General features: G+C 38.0%; 1 protein-coding gene across 1 annotated transcript in view; it reads right to left on the bottom strand.

The window, feature by feature from the left end:
* LOC114294461 (Adaptin ear-binding coat-associated protein 1 NECAP-1) overlaps positions 1-23,131 on the bottom strand; it is a 39,873-nt gene that overhangs the window by 5,585 nt on the left and 11,157 nt on the right. Inside the window, exons 3-5 of the mRNA XM_028238593.2 lie at positions 19,872-19,972; positions 19,722-19,794; positions 19,497-19,528 (exon numbers count right to left, since the gene is read on the bottom strand). Of these exons, the coding sequence (XP_028094394.2) occupies positions 19,497-19,528; positions 19,722-19,794; positions 19,872-19,972 (206 nt within the window). The remainder of the gene's footprint in view (positions 1-19,496; positions 19,529-19,721; positions 19,795-19,871; positions 19,973-23,131) is intronic.

Raw genomic sequence — 23,131 nt, 5'->3', positions numbered from 1 at the left:
GTGGGCTTTATTGTTGTTGTTCCTGTAGTGCCTTAGTGTCACCAAAAGAAGAAATATCTAGAGATGCAGTAGTGAGAAAGGGGGGAAGGGGAAAAGGAAGAGAGAGAATGAGGATGAAGTGGGTGGCGAAGGAAGAGGGACAGTTAGTGGTTGCCGGTGACAGGAAAAGAAATGGGAGGAATGGTTGTTTGGTAGAGATGAGTAACAAGTTTTTACACAAACACAATGTGCCCAAGTGTATGGTAAGTTTATGATGAATGGCTTTGATTTAATGGATGATAAATAAATGATGGAATTGATCTGATGTGTTCAAGGTCAAATCTATTATTAATGTTGAGTAAAATGAGCCAATGTAAAAGTGCCCCGTGTACCAAAAATTTTCTTCTGTCAGACAAACTAACAGAGATAGGTGAATGGTTGAGATTGAAATAAAAGTAGGAAGTTCAGGATTAAAATTGAAGAAATTAAAAACTTGGGGTTTGATTTGTTAAAAGAGTCAGCTCTAGGGTTTTTTTTTTTTTTTTTTTATTGGCAATTTCCCCTAAATTTTATTAGGAAAGAGCATCAAGAAGATGCTAACAAATACATCCTTTGCCAAACGACCCCTAGATAGAAAACATATCTACAAAATCCAAATAAGAAAATTGATCTGGAGACACTCCCCATAACCCAACTATACAAAACCCTCAAACATCTGTTTTTCAAATAAGACACAGGAACTACCACCCCTTGGAAAATCAGCCAATTGCGCTCCAGCCAAATCAGTCACATCAAACACAAAAGCGTAAGATCTCAACCCTTCCGACATTTCTTCCAACTATGAAGAGCATCCACGACACAACCCTGCTGCACCCAAACTATAACAAAGCCAAAAAAATCAACCTCCAAAATTGACATGTCACAGGGCAATGAAGTAAAAGACAAGAAGTAGATTTCGCATCCCCGCAGCACATACAACACCAGTTAACCACAATCTGCCTACACTGAATGAGATATCCAGCGTCAAAATCCTATCAAGTGCCACCGTCCAAAAAAAAAGGACTTGGATGGAGCTCCATACACCCACACGATCTGCCAAGGGAAGGCTATAACCATTCCATCTACCTGAGCTTGATAGAAAGACAGCGTCAAAATCCTATCAAGTGCCACCATCCAAAAAAAAAAAAAAACTTGGATGGAGCTCCATACACCACACGCTCTGCCAAGGGAAGGCTATAACCATTCCATCTACCTGAGCTTGATAGAAAGACAACACAGAAAAAACCCATTTAGCACCCTTGCAACGCCACACCATGCAATCCTCTCCCTCCCCCACCACTTGCAAACACCATACAAGTTTGCCAACAAATCCACTAACCAACCTACCTCCCAATCAAGAAACTATCGGCGAAGTCTCATATCCCAAACCAACCACCCTGCATCCATCACCAAGTAAGAAGACACCACAGCATCCCTATCCATCACAATCTGAAAAATCAACAAAAACAAAGATTCCAAAGTTTGATCTCCACACCACCTATCCTCCCAACTCAAAAACCAACCAACCTCCAAAACCCCCCTCCACCTGAAACAATACCTTTCCACAAACCCCTCTCATGTGTACCCATCACTGCTCTCGAACTCCAATCCCCCCACCCAACCCCATATTTAGCCGTCACCACCCTACGCCAAAACAGCTCCTTCTCCCCTGCAAACTACCCGAGCCACTTCCCTAATAGAGCCTATTAAACTCCACTAACTTCCGCAGCCCCAACCCACTCACCTCTTTATGACTACACACCCTATCCCACACTACCAAATGGAATGTAAACTCATCCTCATCCCCACCCCCACCCCAAAGAAAATCACTTTGCAACTTCTCCAACCGACGAGCAACTGATACTAGAATAACATGCACAAACATAAAATACGTAGGAATGCACGCGAAAGTACTCTTTATCAAAGTCAACTTCCTTTCTTTGGATAAATATTGCCACTTCCACCCTATCAAATGCCGTTGAACCCTTTCCACCACCCCATCCCACACCGTTGTTGCTTTAAACATAATCCCAAAGGCAAGCCCAAATACGACACTGGTAACGCAAACACCTTACAACCAAAAGTAGCAACCAACCTAGACAACTACACCATCTCCCCCACGGGGATCAACTCAACTTCGCCAAATTCACTCACAAACCCAAAACCACCTCAAAACACAAAAGAACACAATGCAGATTTTCAATCTTAGCCGCCTCAGCCCCACAGAAAATTGAAGTGTCATAAGCATGCAACAGATGTGACACACCAAGTGGCTTTGCATTCCAACCCCCACTATATAATGTTAAGCATATTATATTATTATCTGAGCCTTTTTTTTTGTGGCTTGTAATTATTCTATGCCCTCAGGGCTCGACTTGTAATTGTCTCATCGTGTAAACCCTAATCTTTCATTTATAAATAGGGGATGATAATCTATCAAACCCTAAGCTGATTACTCAAGCTTCATGGTATCAAAGCAGAACCACTAGGGTTTCAGCTCACCTTTGTTGGTCGACCTTTGCACCAACGACACTCTAGGGTTCGAAACTTACCTCTGCTTCGTCTTCCTCTGCTTCGCCTTCCTCTGACGATCATCACTCAGTAGTCTCTCATCGTCGATCTCTGCCTCGTCTTCATCACTCAGTCGCCGTCGTCTCTACATCGACCTTCCTCGGTCGCCTTCCTCAGTTCATCGACCTTCGTTAGCCTTCGTCGAGCTCCTCCAGCAGTTCGTCAGCCTTCGTCGAGCCTTCGTCAACGTTCGATCTCCTCACTCAGCCGCCTTCTCTGGTATTCTCTCATCTCTGTTTGGTATACCTATGTTGTGTTGTGTATAAACACCGTACCAATACATATATAAATGAATACCTAAATCAATGAATATATTTTAAAAAAAAAAAAAAAAAAAAAGACAACCAAAAAAATGGTTTCTTAATTTGTTATGCTTTTATAGTGGTCATTGTGCCTGTTCTTTCACCACCACCTTCCGGGTTTGTGATTGCCACTAGTTTTTGTTGCGGGTTCGGTAGTAGAGTATCCATGGCAGATTCCACCAGTGTGTCTCCTACTTCTCAAACACCGAGGAGTGAGAGTCTCATTATACCTACTACCATGACTGAGAACCCCAACCCTAGTCTGAAAATCACCACCTCTCTCTTTAATGGTCAGAACTACCTAGCATGGTCTCAAAGTTTGACTATATTTTTGAAGAGCCGAGGGAAGATGGGGTATGTTGATGGCAGGATACAGGCACCTAGTACCACTGACTCAAGTTATAACCAATAGGAGATTACCAACTCTTTCATTATGGGTTGGCTTATTCATTCGATGGTTCCTGAAATTGGTGAGGGCTACTTGTCTATGGAAACTGCCCAGGATGTTTGGGATGCTGTGGCTGCCACCTATTTCCGCAAAGGGAATTTCTCACAGGCATTTGAGTTGAGCCGCTCTATTGAGAGCTCACTTCAGGGGGATTAGACTGTTCTTCAGTATTTCACTTTCCTCACCAACGGCTGGAAACGCCTTGACCACCTGGAAGACTATAAGCCCGTTTGCCCTGCTGATTCTATCGGGTACAAGAAGTTCATCACACGGGAACGGGTCTTTAAATTTCTGGCAGGCCTAAATATGGAGTATGATCCAGTTAGAGGTCGCATTCTGGGTATGGACACTCTTCCTTCACTTCAGGAGGCATTTGCCTATGTACAGAATGAGAAGAGTCGCCGGTCTGCTATGATGTCCCCTGTCTCTACTGACCGCTCAGCATTACTGTCTACTCCTCGAGATGGTCTCAGCCTGACTCCCATCCCCCCGTCTGCTGCTAAGGAGTCTGTATTCTGTGATTATTGCAAGAAGCCGCGGCATACTCGTGAGACATGTTGGAAGCTTCATGAGACTCCATCCGGGGGTCGAGGTGATCGGTCTGGTTCACGAGGAGGTCAGTCCAGTCAGTCTAAAGGACGTGGTTCCTATTCCCGGGCTCATCAGTCTAGTGCCGTTGATACACTTGTTTCTAATTCTGCTTCTGTTGGCTAAGCTTCTGATACTGAGCTAGAGGATGCTTTGCGCCAATTGTTGGACCGTCGGTCTTCTACTGCTCTCAGTACAGCTTCCTCGTCCTTTGCCCGCTCAGGTAACTTAGCCTTTTCTCCTTGTGTTTTCCTGTGTCATAAGTCTTTCCCTTGGATTATTGATTCCGGTGCCTCCGATCATATGTCTGGCTCTTCTGATCTTTTCTCTGTCTATAAGCCCTTTTCAGGTCAGGACAAAGTTAGGATTGCAGATGGTACTGTTTCTTCCATTTCTGGAAAAGGTTTAGTCCAAGTCACTCCTACCATACATCTATCTTTTGTTCTCCATGTTCTCAATTTTTCTATTAATCTGTTATCCTTAAGTCGTCTTACGCAGTATTTGAATTGTAGTGTGACGTTTTTTCCTGATCATTGTCTGTTTCAGGACCTTGTCACGAGGAGGACGATTGGCAATGGTAGTGCAGAAAATGGTCTCCACTTCCTAGATCAACCAGACAAACTTGCTTATTCTTCCACCACTTCTTCTACTAACCCCACTGATTTATGGCTGTGGCATCGGCGTCTTGGGCATCCTTCATTTTATTTACTTAAGCATTTATTTCCATCTGGTTTCGCACATCATCATGTGTCTGATTTTCTTTGTGAATCTTGTCAACTTGGAAAACATCACAGAGCTTCTTTTGCTCCCAGTGTGAATAAAAGTTTAGTTCCTTTTTCATTAATGCATTCTGATGTTTGGGGTCCCTCTCGTGTTATGTCTGTGAAAGGTCATCGCTGGTTTGTTACATTTATTGATGATTTTTCTCGTACTACTTGGGTATATCTCATGAAAGATAATAGTGAGGTTTTCTCTGTGTTTCGCAATTTTCATAAGATGATTTGTACTCAGTTTGGGGCCACTGTCAAACTATTTCGTTTTGATAATGGCAGGGGAATACATAGATTCTGGGTTAGGCCAATATTTCTCTTCTCATGGCATTATCCATCAGACCTCTTGCACCAATATCCCTCAACAAAATAGGGTGGCGAAACGCAAGAATCGGCATCTTCTTGACATGGCTCGGTGCATGTGTTTTTCTATGAGTGTGCCTCGGCCCTATTGGGGCGACGCTGTCCTCACTGCTGCCCATCTTATTAATCGTCTCCCTACCCAAGTCTTGCAAAAACAAGCTCCTCTTCACGTCCTCCTCGGTTCTCAGTACTTGTTTTCTATTCCTCCCAAAATTTTTGGTTATGTCTGTTTTGTTCATAATCACTCTCCTTCTCGTGGTAAGTTGGACCCTCGCTCCCTCAAGTGTGTTTTCCTTGGTTACTCTCCTACTCAAAACGGGTATAAATGTTACCACCCTTCTTCTCGTAAGTGGTTTGTGTCCATGGATGTTACTTTCTTTGAGTCCCAGTCCTTTTTCTCGTCCTCTCCAGTGTCACCGTCCTCATTTCCGGGGGACCCTTGGTGTGAAGTGAGTCCTGTGCTGCCTATGGTGGACCCCGTTAGTCCTGTGCTTCCTATGGTGGACCCAGTTGTTCTTGCACCACCCTCTTCTACTGTGCTTCCTATAGTGGAACCAGTTGTTCTTGCACCACCCTCTTCTACTGAGACTATAGGACCCAATGTCACCAAGGATAAGAACGGGCATGTTTATGTCCGGGACATAGACAGACAACAAGTTAACTGGATACAAGGGACCACTTCTGCTCCTCTACTGCCATCTCCTGCTTCTAATGAGAACCTAGGTAAGTTTGAATCTCTTGAGTCCATTGATCTTGATGTTCCTATTGCCAAAAGGAAGGGTGTGAGATCTTGTACTCAATATCTTATCTCACAGTTTGTATCCTACTCTCATTTGTCATCCTTATATAGCGTGTTTGTGTCCAATATTTCCTCTGTTAGAATTCCTAACCATTTTCAGGATGCTCTTGCTACCTCTGAGTGGAAACTAGCCATGATTGAGGAAATGAAAGCACTTGGGAAGAATGGCACTTGGGAATTGACTGAGTTACCTACGGGCAAACGACCTGTGGGATGTAAATGGGTATATACTGTGAAACACAAAGCAGATGGGTCTATTGAGCGTTACAAGGCAAGACTTGTGGCAAAAGGGTTTACTCAAACATATGGCATTGATTATCAAGAGACCTTCGCACCCGTGGCTAAGATGAATTCAGTCAGAGTACTTCTCTCTCTAGCAGCTAATCTAGATTGGCCGCTTTATCAGTTTGATGTCAAGAATGCCTTTTTCCATGGTGATCTCGAAGAAGAGGTATATATTGACATTCCTCCTGATTTTGAGGATCATCAAACAGAAGGCAAAGTATGCAAGCTTCAGAAGTCATTATATGGTCTCAAACAGTCTCCAAGGGCTTGGTTTGAAAGATTCACTCAGGCTATGTTTAAATATGGCTTCAAACAGAGTCAGGCAGATCACACCTTATTTGTGAAACATTCCTCACGTGGTAAGACTACAGCACCTATTGTTTATGTTGATGACATAGTTCTCACAGGCAATGATAGTGGGGAAATACCTCTGTTGAAGAAATATTTAGCTAATGAGTTTGAAATCAAAGACTTGGGAAGCTTGAAGTATTTTCTGGGAATTGAAGTTGCTCGCTCTAAGGATGGGATATTTATCTCACAGAGAAAATATGTGCTTGACCTATTGAAGGAAACTGGGATGCTTGGTTGCAAGGCATGTGCCACTCCACTGGAACCCAATCAGAAATTGGGGGATGATGAAGGAGGAGAAGCTCTTGAAAGGGGGAGCTATTAGCGATTATTGGGTAAGCTCATTTACCTATCTCACTCCCGTCCTGATATAGCTGTTGCTGTCAGTGTGGTTAGTCAGTTTATGCATGCTCCTCGTCAGATTCACTTTGAGGCTGTCATGAGAATCTTGAGGTACTTGAAGTCTGCTCCTGGTAAGGGTCTTTATTTTTCAAAGTATGATCATCTTTGTGTGGAAGCCTATACAGATGCTGACTGGGCTGGATCAGTAACTGATAGGAGATCGACTTCAGGGTATTGCACTTTTGTTGGAGGCAACCTAGTTACTTGGAGGAGTAAGAAACAGAATGTGGTTGCCAGGTCAAGTGCAGAAGCTGAGTTTAGAGCTATGGCACAAGGTGTGTGTAAACTTTTATGGATCAAGTTATTGTTAAGTGATCTAGGTATTGATCAAACGGACTCCATGCGGTTATACTGTGATAATAAGGCCGCCATCAACATCGCTCACAATCCAATTCAACATGACAGGACAAAACATGTTGAGATTGATCGTCACTTCATTAAGGAGAAACTCACTAGTGGTACCATTTGTACTCCTTTTGTCCAGTCTTGTGAAAAACTTGCTGACATTCTCACCAAGGGAATTGGAAATAAACCATTTCATGACATATTATGCAAGCTGGGTATGAGAGATATCTTCGCACCAGCTTGAGGGGGAGTGTTAGCATATTATATTATTATCTGAGCCTTTTTTTTTGGCTTGTAATTATTCTATGCCCTCAGGCTCGACTTGTAATTGTCTCATCGTGTAAACCCTAATCTTCATTTATAAATAGGGGATGATAATCTATCAAACCCTAAGCTAATTACTCAAGCTTCATATAACCCTCTAGCAAACCACCCTATAATGCCCGAGTTAACAACCTACTCAACGCCTCCATGACCAATATGAACAACAACGGCAGGGATCACCCTATCATAAACCACAATAAGATGGAAAAAAACCTATAGGCAAGCCATTTACTAATACTGACACGCAAACCATAGAAATGCAAAACCGAATCCACCTGCACCATTACCCACCAAATCTCATTCTCTCCAACATATAATACAAAAACTCTCAACTCACATTATTGTATGCCTTCTCAATGTCCAACTTACATATTATTCTTGGCCGGCTCTCTTGAATACGAGAATCAACACACTCGTTAGCCACCAAAACAACATCCAAAATCGGGCAACCTGTTACAAAAGCGTTTTGAGAATGTTAAACCACCACATGAAGAGTAGGCTTTAAGGTATCTTGCCAAAACCTTAGCCAATAACTTATACACACTTCCAAGCAAACTTATTGGCCTAAAATCCCGTAAGTCCTCTGCCCCTCTTGTCTAAGGAATCAAAGCAATAAAAGTCGCATTAAAGCTCTTTTCAAAACACCTTGTCTCAAAGAACTCTCCCATCATAGGCAGGACATCGCCCTTGACCACCTTCCAACACTGTTGAAAGAATGTTATCATAAAGCCATCTAGACCAAGGGCTTTGTTGCCATTGCGCTCACACAACACCTCCACAACCTCCTCTAAAAAAGGTCACTCCAGCCACGTCATTGACAGCACCAAATATTTTTCTGTCGACTGTGGCCAAATCTAATCTTGTTAACTAAGGCCTATCGATTATGGTCTGCTGATTCAGACCTATGTTACACGGACTCGGGTGCGGGTATTGGGTGCGGGTACGTATCTAGGGGTCGGGTACTTCAAAATTAAAAATTGAGGATACGTGGATATGGATCCAAACGAGGGTACGGGTACGGGAATACGTTAAATATTTAATTTTTAAAATATATTTATTATATAAAGATAAGTTAAATACACATTAAAAGTTTTTTTTATAAATATTTTTTTAATACATATTAATTATTTTATTTATTTATTATATTTTTTAAATAATGTGTTAAAATATATTAAAATAAATAAAAAATAAAAATTGGAGAGTGGTGAGATAGACACAAATTATATGTATTATATATATATATATATATATATTTTATTAGACACAAATATGTTAATATAATTTATTAGATATATATTTTATATAACAAATTAGATATATATATTTTATATATAACAAATTATATTGTTATAGGTTGAAAACGGGAGGGACAGACAGACGCACGACGAGAGAGAGAGAGAGAGAGAGGAAGGTAGATCAAAGGCGAGGACATGGCGACGCCGCCGGAGGAGCTGACGAGTCTCTACGACTCCATCTTTGACAAGTTCGACGGCGACAAGAGCTGAGCCGTGGACATCGATGAGTTCAGATCGAGATCGAAGGCAACAGGTCGATCGCGAGCAGAGATCAAAGGCAGATCGAAGGCGAGAGACAGAGATCGAAGGCAGATCGAGCAGATCGAAGGCAGATCGCACCAGGTTTCTCTCTCTCTCTCCCCTTTACGATCCCATCTGCCGTATCCGCTTCTAAGGAGCCGTATCCCAACCGTATCCCGCACCCGTACCCGTGTCGTGTCGTGTCGACACGGGTACCTTCGAAATTCCAAAGAGTCCGTGTAACATAGATTCAGACCATGAATCATCTTTTCAAAGGTAGTTATGGTGATAATTAAATTTATTATTATTTTTATTAACGTTAGTTTTACTTTTGTTTGTATAAGAGACATTCTTATTGCTATTGGTTATTAGTCTGGAAACGCGGGTTGGTAGGTGTTGAAGATACGGAAGTTGCAATACAAAAACTGTTTCCAACAGTTACTTGAAGGCAACGGCTCTAAGCCTATAAATAGGCCAAGGATTGTACAAGCAAAGGACAATCAACAAATCATCAAACACATTAGAGCTTTTTCTTTATCTTTAGGAGTAGTTTACCATAATTTCTAGGAGTAGACTATCTTAACTTTTAGGAGTAGAACAACATTAGTTTGTAACCAAATTCTATTCATCGACAAATTTTTTATTCCCTTTGAAGATTAATGAAGTTTTCTTTTGTTATTCTTCAATCTCTTTGTCTCTCTTCCTTCAATTGTTTCTTTTGAACCATTTGTTGGAATTTATTTGTGTATATTGGCAAAGTTTATAGTCAAATCGTGTGTCGATTGTGGCTTACAGAAATTGTGCTAACAATTTTTTATGCTAGGAGGGCTCGTACTAATTCGGAGTATTTAGCCTCCAGAGAAGTCTTGAAATACTGCATAAAAGAACCTCATAGAACACAATCACATGATGTTCCAATAAGTGGATTTCCATGGAATGACATGTCCAGAAAAATAGATGAAATGATTCGATTTTGTGAAAATGAAATGTGTTGGCGTGAGAATGGAAGTTTATCTCTACAAGAAGAAATTGATTATCTTGATTGGTGAAAATTTCAAACAAAAGCACCACTGCCATATTATTTGAGGTCAGAAACACAATCATTTTGATAAAATGATTGGTCAACTTGATTATCAAATTGACCAATTTGAAATTGAAATTTTTTGATGGAGAGAAACTTTAAAAGTTCTTATGGAAGCCAAATTTTGTAAGTGTTCAGTTGTTTTTCCACGCATTTAATGGCGGTGGAAGGTGAAAAAGTTACTCCATCAATTGTTATGGTTGAAAATAAAAAAGCCATGAGAATACAAATTTGATAACAGGGGGCAACTTCACAGAGAAGAAACACAATTTGGGTTTTCAAAAAATATTTTTAACCCATTATTTGAAAGAAAAAGTCAACCAACACTTTTTGGGTGTTCAAAAAATTATTCAAACCCATTAATGTGTGAGAAAAAATCAGCCATTTTTTGCAACTCTTAATCCAGAGAATGGTGCAAATAATGTGGCTAAAAATTGTGATTTAAAGTCAACTATGGCGACAAATGATGAACAACCAATAAATGATGAATCTAATATTTTTGACATTGTTCAAAATGTTGAATTTTTCAGAATTTTTGAGTCCTGCAAAAACATAGATTATGGCATTCAACACCCATTTTGGGTTTGTGGATCACAACAAAACTTAATTCTGATCAATTGGCTAAAGATCCAACATTGTCTGCATAATACAAAGACCAAATGGCATAGTTGTTGTTGGTGAAAAATGGTTTTAATTAACCATTTAAACACTACAGTTGCCAATTAAGTGGCATTCACCAGATTTCTTGTCTCGCAACATATATTTTAAGGCAAACTTCACTTTACCCCTTTGTGGTTTGGGCCGCATGCTGTTTATCCCCCCTGACATTTGGAAATCATCACATAACCTCCCGTGGTTACTAGATTGAAGTGCACAGTAAACACCGTTAATGATAGAAGTAAAAAGACTATTTTGCCCTTATATATAATCCTTATTTACCATTTCTCATTCAACAGTAGTGCATTTGAGAAGAGCAAAGGTTGTGTGGAGAGAACTTAGGGTTTTGACATGTGAAATTAGGGTTTCGATTTAACAAATTAATTTGAACAAATAATTTAATTAAATCATAAATTATCATTAACTTCCTAAGTATTTATTCAATTCCTAACTTTTCAACCTAATTTAAATTTAATTATATTTTATAAAACATACATACATTCATATACATATACATCATCATATATATTCATATACATATACATCATTATATATATATATATTTGAAATCAACATTATGTTTTTGGAATCATAAAATTATTTTGGATTCATCAACATCATCATCCAAAACACTGAAATTGTATTTCTATGTAACAAACTTAAGTCATATTTCCGGGTAACAAAGAGGGTTGTGACGATGATGACAAAGAGGGCTGTCAAGATGAGGGAAGAGGGATGGTTGGGTAGAGGTTTACAGATCTGGGTATTCTTGAGATGATGACAGAGCAAAACCATGGAGTTCACGAATTGGAGTGCAATCAGAGTTTTTGGGATTATTTTATGTTTGGAAAGTTTTCTGAGAAAGGAAGCAATAGAACACAAACCCTCTGTCTAATCTTAAATTTCTCTTTTTTTTAGAAAACTATGAACTTTCTTAGGCCAGAAAACTCTTCTTTTCACGAGAAATTTTTCTGGATTTCTTGGATTGGGACAGCAAAATGAACCAGCGAACTGCAAAATGAAGAGACAGAAAAAGAGGTGAGCTCCGGCCGTCGTTCGGTGTTTGTTCTTCTTCCATCATTCTCTACGGTGGTTTTTGATCTGGGTATTGATGATGAAGATGAGGGTAGACATTGGAAATTGATGATGAAGATGAAGGTATTTAATCATTTAATTCGGAGGGAAAACCATTTTTCCATGCCCATTTGCACATTAGACGCGTGTCATGCACGGGCTGTTATATTAGATGGAAATGCTAACTGTGCACTTCAATCCAATAACCACAGTTGGGAGGTAAACTGTACACGACCAAACCACAAGGGGTAAAGTGAAGTTTGCCCTATATTTTATATATGTTTGTTTGTTGAAAGGATCAAGGCCAAACCAATTTTATATACGACTCTTCAAGAATTCAAGACTTCAAATTCTTAAAGAGTTGGGGGGCCATTGTTTGCACCATAAATTAGTTTCCATCAGTTGTGGCTTGTCGATTATGGTAAAATCTAGTCTATGGATTTTAGTAAATATGAGTAGGCCCAAATTTTATCCTTTATATCATTTAAGGCAAAATTTACTTTTACCTTAAATGAGAGAGGCATTGTTGACACCATAAAAAAATTTCTATCAATTGTGGCCAAATCTAATCTTATTAACTGTGGCTTGTCAATTATGGTCTGTCGACTCAGACCATGACTCATCTTTTTAAGTAAATATGGCCACATTTATTATTATTGTTGCTGCTTATTTTATTGCAGGACATACGGTAACATATTGTTGATTTGGAAGTTAATGGGAATTACACAGATAGACCTTATCCTCTCTCTCTCTCTCTCTCTCTCTCTCTCTCTCTCTCTCATGTGGCAGGGCACAGGCATGGAAGAAAATTGCTCAAGGCAATTTTTGTATGCATAACCGTACGGACTTAAGCCTATTTATAGGCAAGGGAGACATGAATCAAACACATCAAGTTCAAGACATCTTCTATCATTAGTAGTATCTCTAAGTAGTTATGAATTGTAAACAACTTCAATTTTAGGAGCAGGAGTAGTTGTAAGGTAATATACTTTTCCAAAATTGTAATCATCGTGTACTCTTCAAGATATTACAGTTCTGCTTTTGTGGTGGTTGTTCTCAATTCAATTACTTCTTTCTCTATTTTATTTTTTCTATTTTTCTTGGCAATCATTCAATTGTTGATTTGATTGGTAAAATTTGCGTTGAGGCCTATCAAAAATTTTGCTAACACACTCCCTCTCCTCTGTCGAAATCTCCTCCTTGATCCCCGCCTCTTAAGTCAACTCCACCTCATCCAACCATATTTTTCCAATCTGGTTTGCCCACCTATGAGCATTAGCCATATGATGAAAGAACTTCGTATTACGATCCCCTTCCTTCAACCACAAACACCTAGACCACTGCCTGTAACTGATTTCTTCCATTCAGGTGATTGAAACATTCTCCTTCGCAGTTTCCCTTCTCGAAGCATCCTTCTCCAACAATCTAGAATTGTTGCCAACACTCTAGCCTTCTAAACCTCAATTTGGCTAAAAATCTCCTTATTACAACCCTTCAAATCTTCCTTCATCAATTTTAGCTTCCTAGCCAGTCTACAACTAGCCGAACCCAAAACCACATAACTATTCCACTACCCCTTAACCTTATCCAAAAAACCCTCAACCTTCAACCACATATTCTCAAATTGAAAGGACGACAGACCCCTACAAACACCCCCACTGTCAAGCAAAAGAGGCCAATGATCAGACACATGCCTAGGAAACCGAGTCTGAACAATAGTTGAGAAATGTTACTCCTAGTCCCCAACCAACAAAACCGATCAATACAAGACCTAGCCTGGCCACCAGCCCAAGTATAGCAAGCCCCCTAAAGCAGAAGGTCAATCAATTGGAGCTCATCAATCAAATTGGAAAACACCTGCATCGATCCCAACAACAGATGACAATCTGCCTGCAGACACCCCATTTTGACTAGCCGTAAGCCTTTGGCCTCAATGATGAAAAGGAAATAAGTTGTTACATCTTCTTGAAATGACTGAATGGAATGATTAATCTCCAAACCCAAACCAAATCCTTCTTTAGCCAAAATGTTTTTAGACCTTTCAAAATGTATTTTCGAAATGTATATTCGAAAATCAAACCATCACTTCACATGTTCAATTGGTCCAAAATTTTCTTTTCAAAATCAAAAATCAAGTTTCTTTCAAAATGAACCAAAGACCGGATTAAACTGTGAAAAGGTGGTCAAACGAACGGGCCGAGAACCCACAAGTCATAGGAGAATACGCAGCTCAACAGAAGAAACTGGCGGACTGGACACAATATGCAGCCGCAACTTTCAAATGCCCCAAAAAACTATGGCTGCACATGAGCATCTATGGTGGCAAGTGTAGATGCGCAGCCGCAAATTATAGTCGTCTGATGAGCTATTTCTCACTGTGGTCCCCCACCAGCAGCTAGAATGAGTTAGCACGTGTATATACAATAGGTGTGTATATTTGTTGACTCTATATCTCCCTTAGGCCTATAAATAGAACCCCTAACCCATAGGAAAGAGGAGAACTCTTAGAACCCCGAAACTCTGTTAAAATACACACTCTAAATCCATTTCTCATGACCATCTCATCATGCCAAAAACCGAAGTTAAGACGTTGAAGGCACAAGTTCAACTTCCTTGAAAGGATCCAAGCATTGAGAGGAGCATTGGACAAGCGAGCTTCTACATTGAAGCCTTCCATTCCTCACTTTTTTGGTTTGAAATCTCCAAACCAAGAGGTAAATCTCTTCTTCTTCTATTATCTTGCTTCCATTGATTCAAATCAGGTCTTGCATATTTGATAATGATTAGATGAAGGCATGATCTTTGTTCTATTATTTCGAGCCTTGTGTCATATATTTGATCATGATTAGACGAATCCATGCTAGTTTCTCATGTTTTAAGAGTATATTGTAGTCATTTCCCTCTCTATCCTTTTTTTTCCCTCCCTTTGTATCATATTTATAGCATGTCATTAGCCTAGATCATGCATTAAGCCTGGTTTCATCACTTTTGAGATTATGTATTTGCTACATCTATGTTGTTTTGGTCGATTTCCATGTTTAAAATGCCTCATATGTCATTTTAGAGCATCTCCACCCAAACCTTCAAAATTTGATGTCATTTTTTTGAATGCTTATGTGGCAAATTGACATATGCGAATTTGACACGGAAGCTCTCCACCTGATATGTCAAATCTATTATTCTATTATTTTTAAAATTTAAACTCTTTTATTTTTACTAATTAAAATAAATTTATTTCTAAAAGAGGTTTGATGCCATTTAAATGATATTTTATATTTTTTTTAAAAAATGCTATATTTATAAAATAATTTTTTTAACAAAATTCAAAAATTTTATTCATTACTACTTAAAACATTTTTTTTTTAATTTGGTGAAAAAGAAAAATTAGAGTACAATACATATTTAAAAATAAAATGACAATACATACATATCATAATAAATCACAAGCTACGATTGCCCCCCCCTGAAAATGCCACAGACATTCAACCAAATCTTTTTGGAGTTGTGAATGTGATCCTCTATCACAAATGCGCAAGTGATTTTGAATGAAATCTCTTAATTCTGTTGTATGTTCAAGTGACATCACAACATCACCACCTCCATCCTCTATTGTACCATAATTGGTTCGAATACGTTTACCATGTTCGTCTTCCACAATCATGTTGTGAATGGTTAAAAAAAAAATTACTCAACTTCAAATTTATAGATAATATAAGGGCAAATTACAAACACTCCCCTCGAGATTTGGTGAAAATACAGATTCCCTCCTGAGGTTTGAGAAATTACATCCCGCCCCCTAAGGTTTATATTTCCATAACAAATTGCCCCCTGAGGTTTTTATTTTCATACAGATTCCCCTCTAATTTGTTATGCAAATTTGACCCTTAAGGGACAATTTGTAATTTCTCAAACCTCAAGGGGAATCTGTATTTTCACCAAACCTCGAGGGGGTGTTTGTAATTTGTCCATAATATAATAAAATAAAATAAATAATTTTTGGTGCGTCAAATCAAATGGTAATAAAGGTAGTACCATTGGAGAGAATTAAATTGAAAATTATTCCTGTTGGAGAAAGAATACTATCTTGGTAAAAAAAAAAAGTAAATAATAAATAAATAAAATAAAATTGAAACGTCATGACATGATTCAAGAAAATGTATTGTTCATACTTTAAATGAAAATAAATAAATAAATAAGAGCATGAAGGGGACTTCATGTCAAAATTAGCATGAAGGAGTGATGCAAAATGCCAACTCAGCATTTGGCATATCGGGTGGACTTCATTCTTCATGTCAAAATTGAGTTGTTGGACTGCCACATCGGATTTGGCATATCGGGTGGATGTGCTATGAGTTTTTGCATTAGTTTTTGCATGTTTAAGGTCATGCATTTGTAATAATAACTCTTCTTTTAACATGATGTTGAGGCGTACTACATGAGTTTTCTTTCTTTTCCTTTTGCATTTTGCATGTGTTATGCTTCTATGAGTTTACTTGCAATACGTGCCATATCTCTATGATTGCCACTTGTTTGGAAGTCATTTTGCCTAAGTTGGGATTGTTTTCATCTTCCATGACAAGCTGGTTTCCCTTTTCTTTTGAAACCCTATTCAAAACAAACTCTTTTAAAAATCAAAAGAAAATGAAAGCATTCCAAAATAGGCGATCCGATTTGTTGTATGCTTCACATGGAAAATCTAGCTATATTAATAAATTGGGATATGAACTTTATTTGGCAATGAATCTAATAAAGAACTAGTAGAGGCGAATTCTTTTATATTGAGCTTAAGGTGTGCTCAATCAATGACCCTTTTCCATACCTATACTCCCAGACCGAGATTTTTGGTTGCAATGAGTCAGTGGCCTACATTAATACAGAGTTAGGGTTTCTTAATTTTCTTTAAAGATTTGGCGCCGACTCCAAGTCTAGTGAATCAATCTTTATTTGGCAATTTGTGAGATAAATTGACTTATGAGAATTTTACGGTATATTGCCAAATTTAGACCTAGATGATTCACTCATGCTTTTTCAAAGGACGGTCGAGCAAACCGAACATGTGGGTGCACCCTAAAAAGGGCGTGGTATCCACACTGCCTTTCTCCATGGGATACCTAACCACATTAAAATCTCCCTCCCCACACACCACAACACCCCCATCTAAACATCACTCCAACTCCTCCCAAGACCCAACAGGTTGAACACTATTGACAGGGCCATAAACCCTAGTAAAAGCCCATCTAAAATCGTCCTCCAAACACCGAAATAAGCATGAAACTGAAAACCCCCCGCATTCTTCCTCCTTCACCATCGCTCTTATATCCCACCAAAGAAGAATCCCTCCCAAAGTTCCCTTTCTCGCACGGGCCGGGGGGGGGGGGGGATAAATCCACTCCTCAAACTGAAACCCTCCCCTCCCCTCCCCCCCACCCCAAACACCTCCCTTACCACCTCAACACCCAACTCTTCCATTTTCGTTTCTTGTAAGCAAACATCCACCTTGGCCTTCCTAACCATAGATTTAACCACACCCGTTGTGCTCTGCCATTCAACCCACACACATTCCGTGAAAGAATCTGTAATCTCATTTCAATACCATGCTCCTTCCTCCTCATAAATGACCCAAAAACCCATGTGATGCTTTCAATTTTTAAGCCACCCGCAACAGTGATACCAGCCACCGACCTCAAATTCAACCAAGCCAATCTCTTGTTGTAAGCCTTGCTCCCTTTCTACAATCGACACCCGACATCGGCCAATCCAGTTTGCATCGGCCTCCTCAATCTCGAATGACCGCTCACCCAAGAAAGGGATCCTCTGCCGTTTGCCTATCTCTGGCACCACCAAAGGTTTCCTCTCATCTCCTACATAGGCTATTAATTTCCAAACAAATGGTAGTTTTGTCCCTTTTAGTAATTTTAGTTTGGGGCAGAATTGTAATAAAAAAAATTTTATTAAAAACGGAGTGTGCAAACATAAAAATGGGGTGCATTTAGAAGCACCCATTAAAGAGAGAAGGCAGCTAGTGGGGTTCTCTCTCACATACATGCATGCTTTTTCCTATGCTTTCTCTCTCCTTGTCTCCTCTCTACCTGCTATCTAATAGTGGCAACGAGTAAATACATAATAGCTTAAGATTTAATGGAAGCATGGCCTAAGATAGTGCTTGGTGAAGGCAGACTAGTGCAGTTGAGTAGGTAACCCCAGAAAGTTCAGAATGCAGTTGAGGGCTAGGATCGCACCCAATTACCTAACTACATAGCCGTGTCTGGCCTTTGCCTAAACACCACCACAACTTTAGAAAACTACCTACTTGGGTAAAAAATAGCTTCAACAATATTTCAGCATCACAGAACAAGTTTTTTTCTGAAGATATGACAACACTCCATATAAGTTTTGATTCTAAAAATAATATCCGTGAACATAAGCAACATTATCTTACAAAGGAAGATTGCCATTGGCTCCTTGAATTGAGCTTGAGACACCTTATTATTCTCCTGTAAAAATGTCCCATTTCTAATCAACTCTTTCTTAGCTTAGGTTTTAGGCACAATTCTCAACACATTATTCTCTCAATCGTCAAACTCTTCATTTCTAGCCATACCACAAAGTTTTTAAAAGTAAATGCATAACTCAAGGTGTTTTAGCCCTCATGAGGCAAGGAAGCATCTCAAATTTTAAATTTTAGCATGTAGCAAATGAATTAAATATTTTAATATAGTAAATATAAATACATACATATATATATAAATTAAATATAAAGTTGCAAATACTTTTCTCGTTAAAGCGTCGAACATTTAACTGTAGGGACAGAAATTTGCTTTTATTGTAAGTGAAATTAACATCCTTAGCTTTAGTGATTGAACTTCTCACTTGAGCAATTAACTTTATGTTTTTTCTTGATAGGTCATTTACTTAATTTTTTTTCTTTTTCTTTTTTTTTTTTTTTTTATAGAATACTGTTGCAAAATGAGTTCTTTTTTTATTTTTTGCTTTTTTATCTTTAAACAATCTACTAGACTAAGCTTAACAAGAGCCGAAGACAACCTCTTCATATGCATACTCCTCATATGTTTATGCACAGAAGGTGTACAAGGTGCACCTAAGGCACATGCCTCAGCCTGTGATGTGCAAGCCACTGGGGAGTATTAGCCTAAAAGTCAAAACCTTGATGTGTTTTACCTTAGCCTCGAGGCAAGGAAAGCATAGAGGCAAGCCTCAATAAAGCCTTTTCAAACTCACCAATTCCTTTATTTTTTTGGTGATACGACGCGACCATACAGTCCATATGAAACAGATTGAGTTAAAAATGGTGAAGTCTCATGCTAAAATGAGTCTATACTCTACTATAGTGTTTATGCATAAGAGGTTTACTGTACTGCAGTCTTGTGGCAGGATTGGTTAAATTTCTTTTATCAAGTCATTACTTTTAAACTAATTTTTGAGCTGTGGTAAATGCAATTATAAAAGAATCCAACTTGATAAGACCACGCCAGACAATTGTTATACCACTGAAATAACCAAAAGACAGAAAATAAATTTGTAATGCAAACTAGGACTTGAAACAAGAGGGAAGCATTGTAACTCACCAATATTCTCTTCTATGCGAAGAACAAAGTATCTGCAATGAAAGAAATATTAAAATGCAGCCATGCTTATAGATACTAGGTTTTATATTAAATCAACAAAATAGAATCCATCCTTTTAATTTGTAGTTTAAAAAAATAACCCTGCACCAAAAAAAAAATTTTAAGAAATAATCTATCAACAATAAACAATGATGGATTTCAGTTTTCGTAACAGATGGAGTTTACCTGCTACTATCTATTACGGGCTCCACAGGATGTGGCTCTCCATCTCTCAAGAACGCCCGAGCATACAATTCACCTATTTTAAAACATCAGATTGATAGACATAGATTATGTATTGAGAATGCAATAAAATATTCCAGAACATTATTCCACCTGTTGTCTTATCTTCAAGTCTGATAATGCACTCTTCTCCCTTGCTAACAACTTTCAACATCCCCTCCCATGCCCATTTATTGACATTCCATTCATCAGCCCTATAGAGAAGTGAAAGTAGATAAAAATCTATATCTCCAATATATTTAAAAACATTTCAGCAGGAAGCACCGAAGGATATTGAAGTGTAGTGCACAAAGCATAGATATATTTACATATAACTTTGTCAAAAAATTCTGCAATTATACCTGATTACCAAGGAAACAGAAAATATCATATAGTAAACTTACAATTGTAAATGGATTTGTAGTGGAAGTTGAAACTCAGAGTTCATTTACTTTTATGATATTCAGCAATCGAACTAACTTTAGGAAAAAATATATCGCAAAATGGTTTCCCGAGAAATTCTATTATTGTGTTGGTGATGTAGCCACAATTTGGGGCCATGATTTAGGGATTTGACACAGACAGATTTTAAGAATATTTTATCTTATTTTAATTATTTTAGAATTAATATTTGACTAGGAAATCTTACATTTTCTATTTGTTAAATTTTGACTTGTATTGGAATCTTTAGTTTTTCCTATTTTATGTGTTTCTTTTTCTACAAGAATTATCTTTTCCTTATTTGTTTTCCTTAATTAGCAAGAATTGGTCTTTTTCTTTTAGATATTGACTAGCAAGAATTATTTTAGTATAAATACATATTTAAGTCTTGGAACAAATCAAATTTTGATGAATTATTAATAAATTAAAGTGTGTTTTCTCTATATCAAGTTGTTCGTAGTTGTTCTTGTTGCTTGTGTTCATTTCATGCACACTTCCTTGCATTAGTTGGTATCAAAGCTTGTGCTCAAGTACTGATATTGGCGATAAGATAAGCACCATGTGGTTGATATGCCACGAGAGATGCTGCTGCACGAGCTGCCAGATCAGAGAATAGAATATTGGCCAACCAAGTGGTTGCCTTGGATGTTGAATTGACCTAGCAAACATCCAATAAGCCTACATACTCAGGAGGATGAAGAGGTATTAGACAACATTACCATTAACCCTTTCACAAAGCCAAAAGAAAGGCCCAAGAGAGTCATGATGGCTACGATTGAGTTGCTATTCACATCAACTATTATTCCAAATCCAATTGTCGATTGGAATAAGCTTTCACTTTTTTTGCACAACCAATTAAAGTTATTAATGAAGCTATAGATGGAGATTAAAAGAAAAAACATTTTTGATGAAGGTGATACAATTTACCAATATGAAGATTCATTGTATTTTATGAATCACAACTCATATTTTTCAAGGTTTATAAAAAAAATTTAACTATTGGTCCCTTTATTTTGACTCAATAGGTTGATTGGATGGATGTCGCTATAAAAGTGGGAAAAAGTTCAAAGTTCAACAACAAAATTCCAAGCTTTACCATCGCAAGAAAATTCTAGTAGCTATTGCATATCATCTCACTTTCAAAATTCGAGGACGAATTCTATTCAAGTGAGAGAATGATGCAGCTTGGATTTGGGCCCATGATTTGGGATTTGATGCAGAGAAGATTTTAGGAATATGATATTATATTTTAATTATTTTAGAATTAATATTTCAATAGGCAATCCGGCCATCTTAAATTTTTTTTTTTTTTTTTTTTTTAATTTTGACTAGGATTACAATATTTAATTTTTCCTATTTTGTGCTTCTTTTTTCTACAAGAATTATCTTATCCTTATTTGTTTTCCTTGATTAGCAAGAATTAGTCTTTTCCTTTTGATTGGCACCGGGGTTGTCCAAATCAAAACCTAACTCATCCCCAAGCGTGCACAAACCCTTGACTGTAAAGAATTATTTTAGTATAAATACCTTTGTAAGTCGTGGGATAAATTAGCTTTTGATGAATTATTAATAAATTAAAGATTGTGTTTTCTCTATATCACGTTGTTCAAGGTTGTTCTTGTTGCTTGTGTTCATTTCAAACAAGCTCCATGCATCAGTTGGCATAACAAGAAAAATGATATTTTAAGATTGCTAATTCAACAAGCCTCGTAGATGAGGCAAATGTAAGTTGTTAGTTGGCCGGTATTGAAGGGTGTCCCAGTGATCTCTGACTGAGATTTCAAGAATCAAGCCCAAAGGGAAAAACTAGGTAGTTATATTTATGAGATGCCACAATGCTTTATGATATGTAGTTCTTAACAAAAATAAAAATAAAATAAAAACAGGAGCTACTTTATTTATTCATGTACTAAAAATCTATGACTTTTCTTTTAAAATACCTCATTGCAAAAAATAGGCAATTGTAACTAAAGTTTCAACAACCACATATATTTCAACAAACTATGATAGCACTAAACCATAAAAAAGATGTCCCTGCTTTTATCAAAGTCATAATTGTATCATCCAACATGACATGGATGCGGTGTCACTGTTGTGCGTGAAGCACAGCGGTGACTGTTGTGCGGCTCGTGAGACTCATTTTGGGTCCTATTTTGATGATCCGAATCGTTCAAATTTTAGAATATATCGAGAACAATATACTTGTAAAAAATCAAGTTAATCAAATATGAATGACTTGTTCATCAAATCACATCTTTATATAAAAAAAAATTAATATGTATGTATCAAACTAAATACAAATGTTATTTGATGTAGGGGTTATTAACATTCGATCAACTTGATTTTTTGCAGATATATTGTTCTCGATATTTTCTAAAATTTCAACGGTTCAGATAATCAAAATATGACCCAAAATAAGTCCCACAGGCCGCACAACAATCACCGCTGTGCTTCAAGCACAGCAATGACACTGGATCCACATGACATGCAATCCAATGCCTTCACATCTACAAAGGATAATCATGACATGTGGATGTAAAGCAATCACGAGGAAAATATCCAAAACAAAATATGATCACTAATTTAAAGCCCATCAGAATAGGGTAGTTGGCCTAGTGGTCCACGTAATTGTCCATTAGGACAGTGAAAAGGTTAGAGGTTCAAGGTTTGAGTTGATGAAGTAACTGCAGCCCTTTCATTGTAATCCAACTTACTAAGCCACTAACATCCTATCGTTTGGCCCAAAAAAAACAAACTTAAAGCCCATCAAAAGGAGGGAAATTTTCACTTTACCCTGCATGAGCCCATGTACAGATTACCCCTTATCATTTGAAAATGACCACATAACCTCCTTGAGGTTTGTGGACTCAAGCGCACTAACAAGCCCATTGCCAGCTTAAGCGAAAAGATTAAAATACCCTTGTATATAAATA

Source organism: Camellia sinensis, chromosome 7, assembly GCF_055761805.1.
Source record: "Camellia sinensis isolate YWXY chromosome 7, ASM5576180v1, whole genome shotgun sequence".
NCBI classification, from domain to species: Eukaryota; Viridiplantae; Streptophyta; class Magnoliopsida; order Ericales; family Theaceae; genus Camellia; species Camellia sinensis.
Note: the sequence above shows the minus strand (reverse complement) of the source record. Positions and strands in the feature narration are given on the sequence as shown.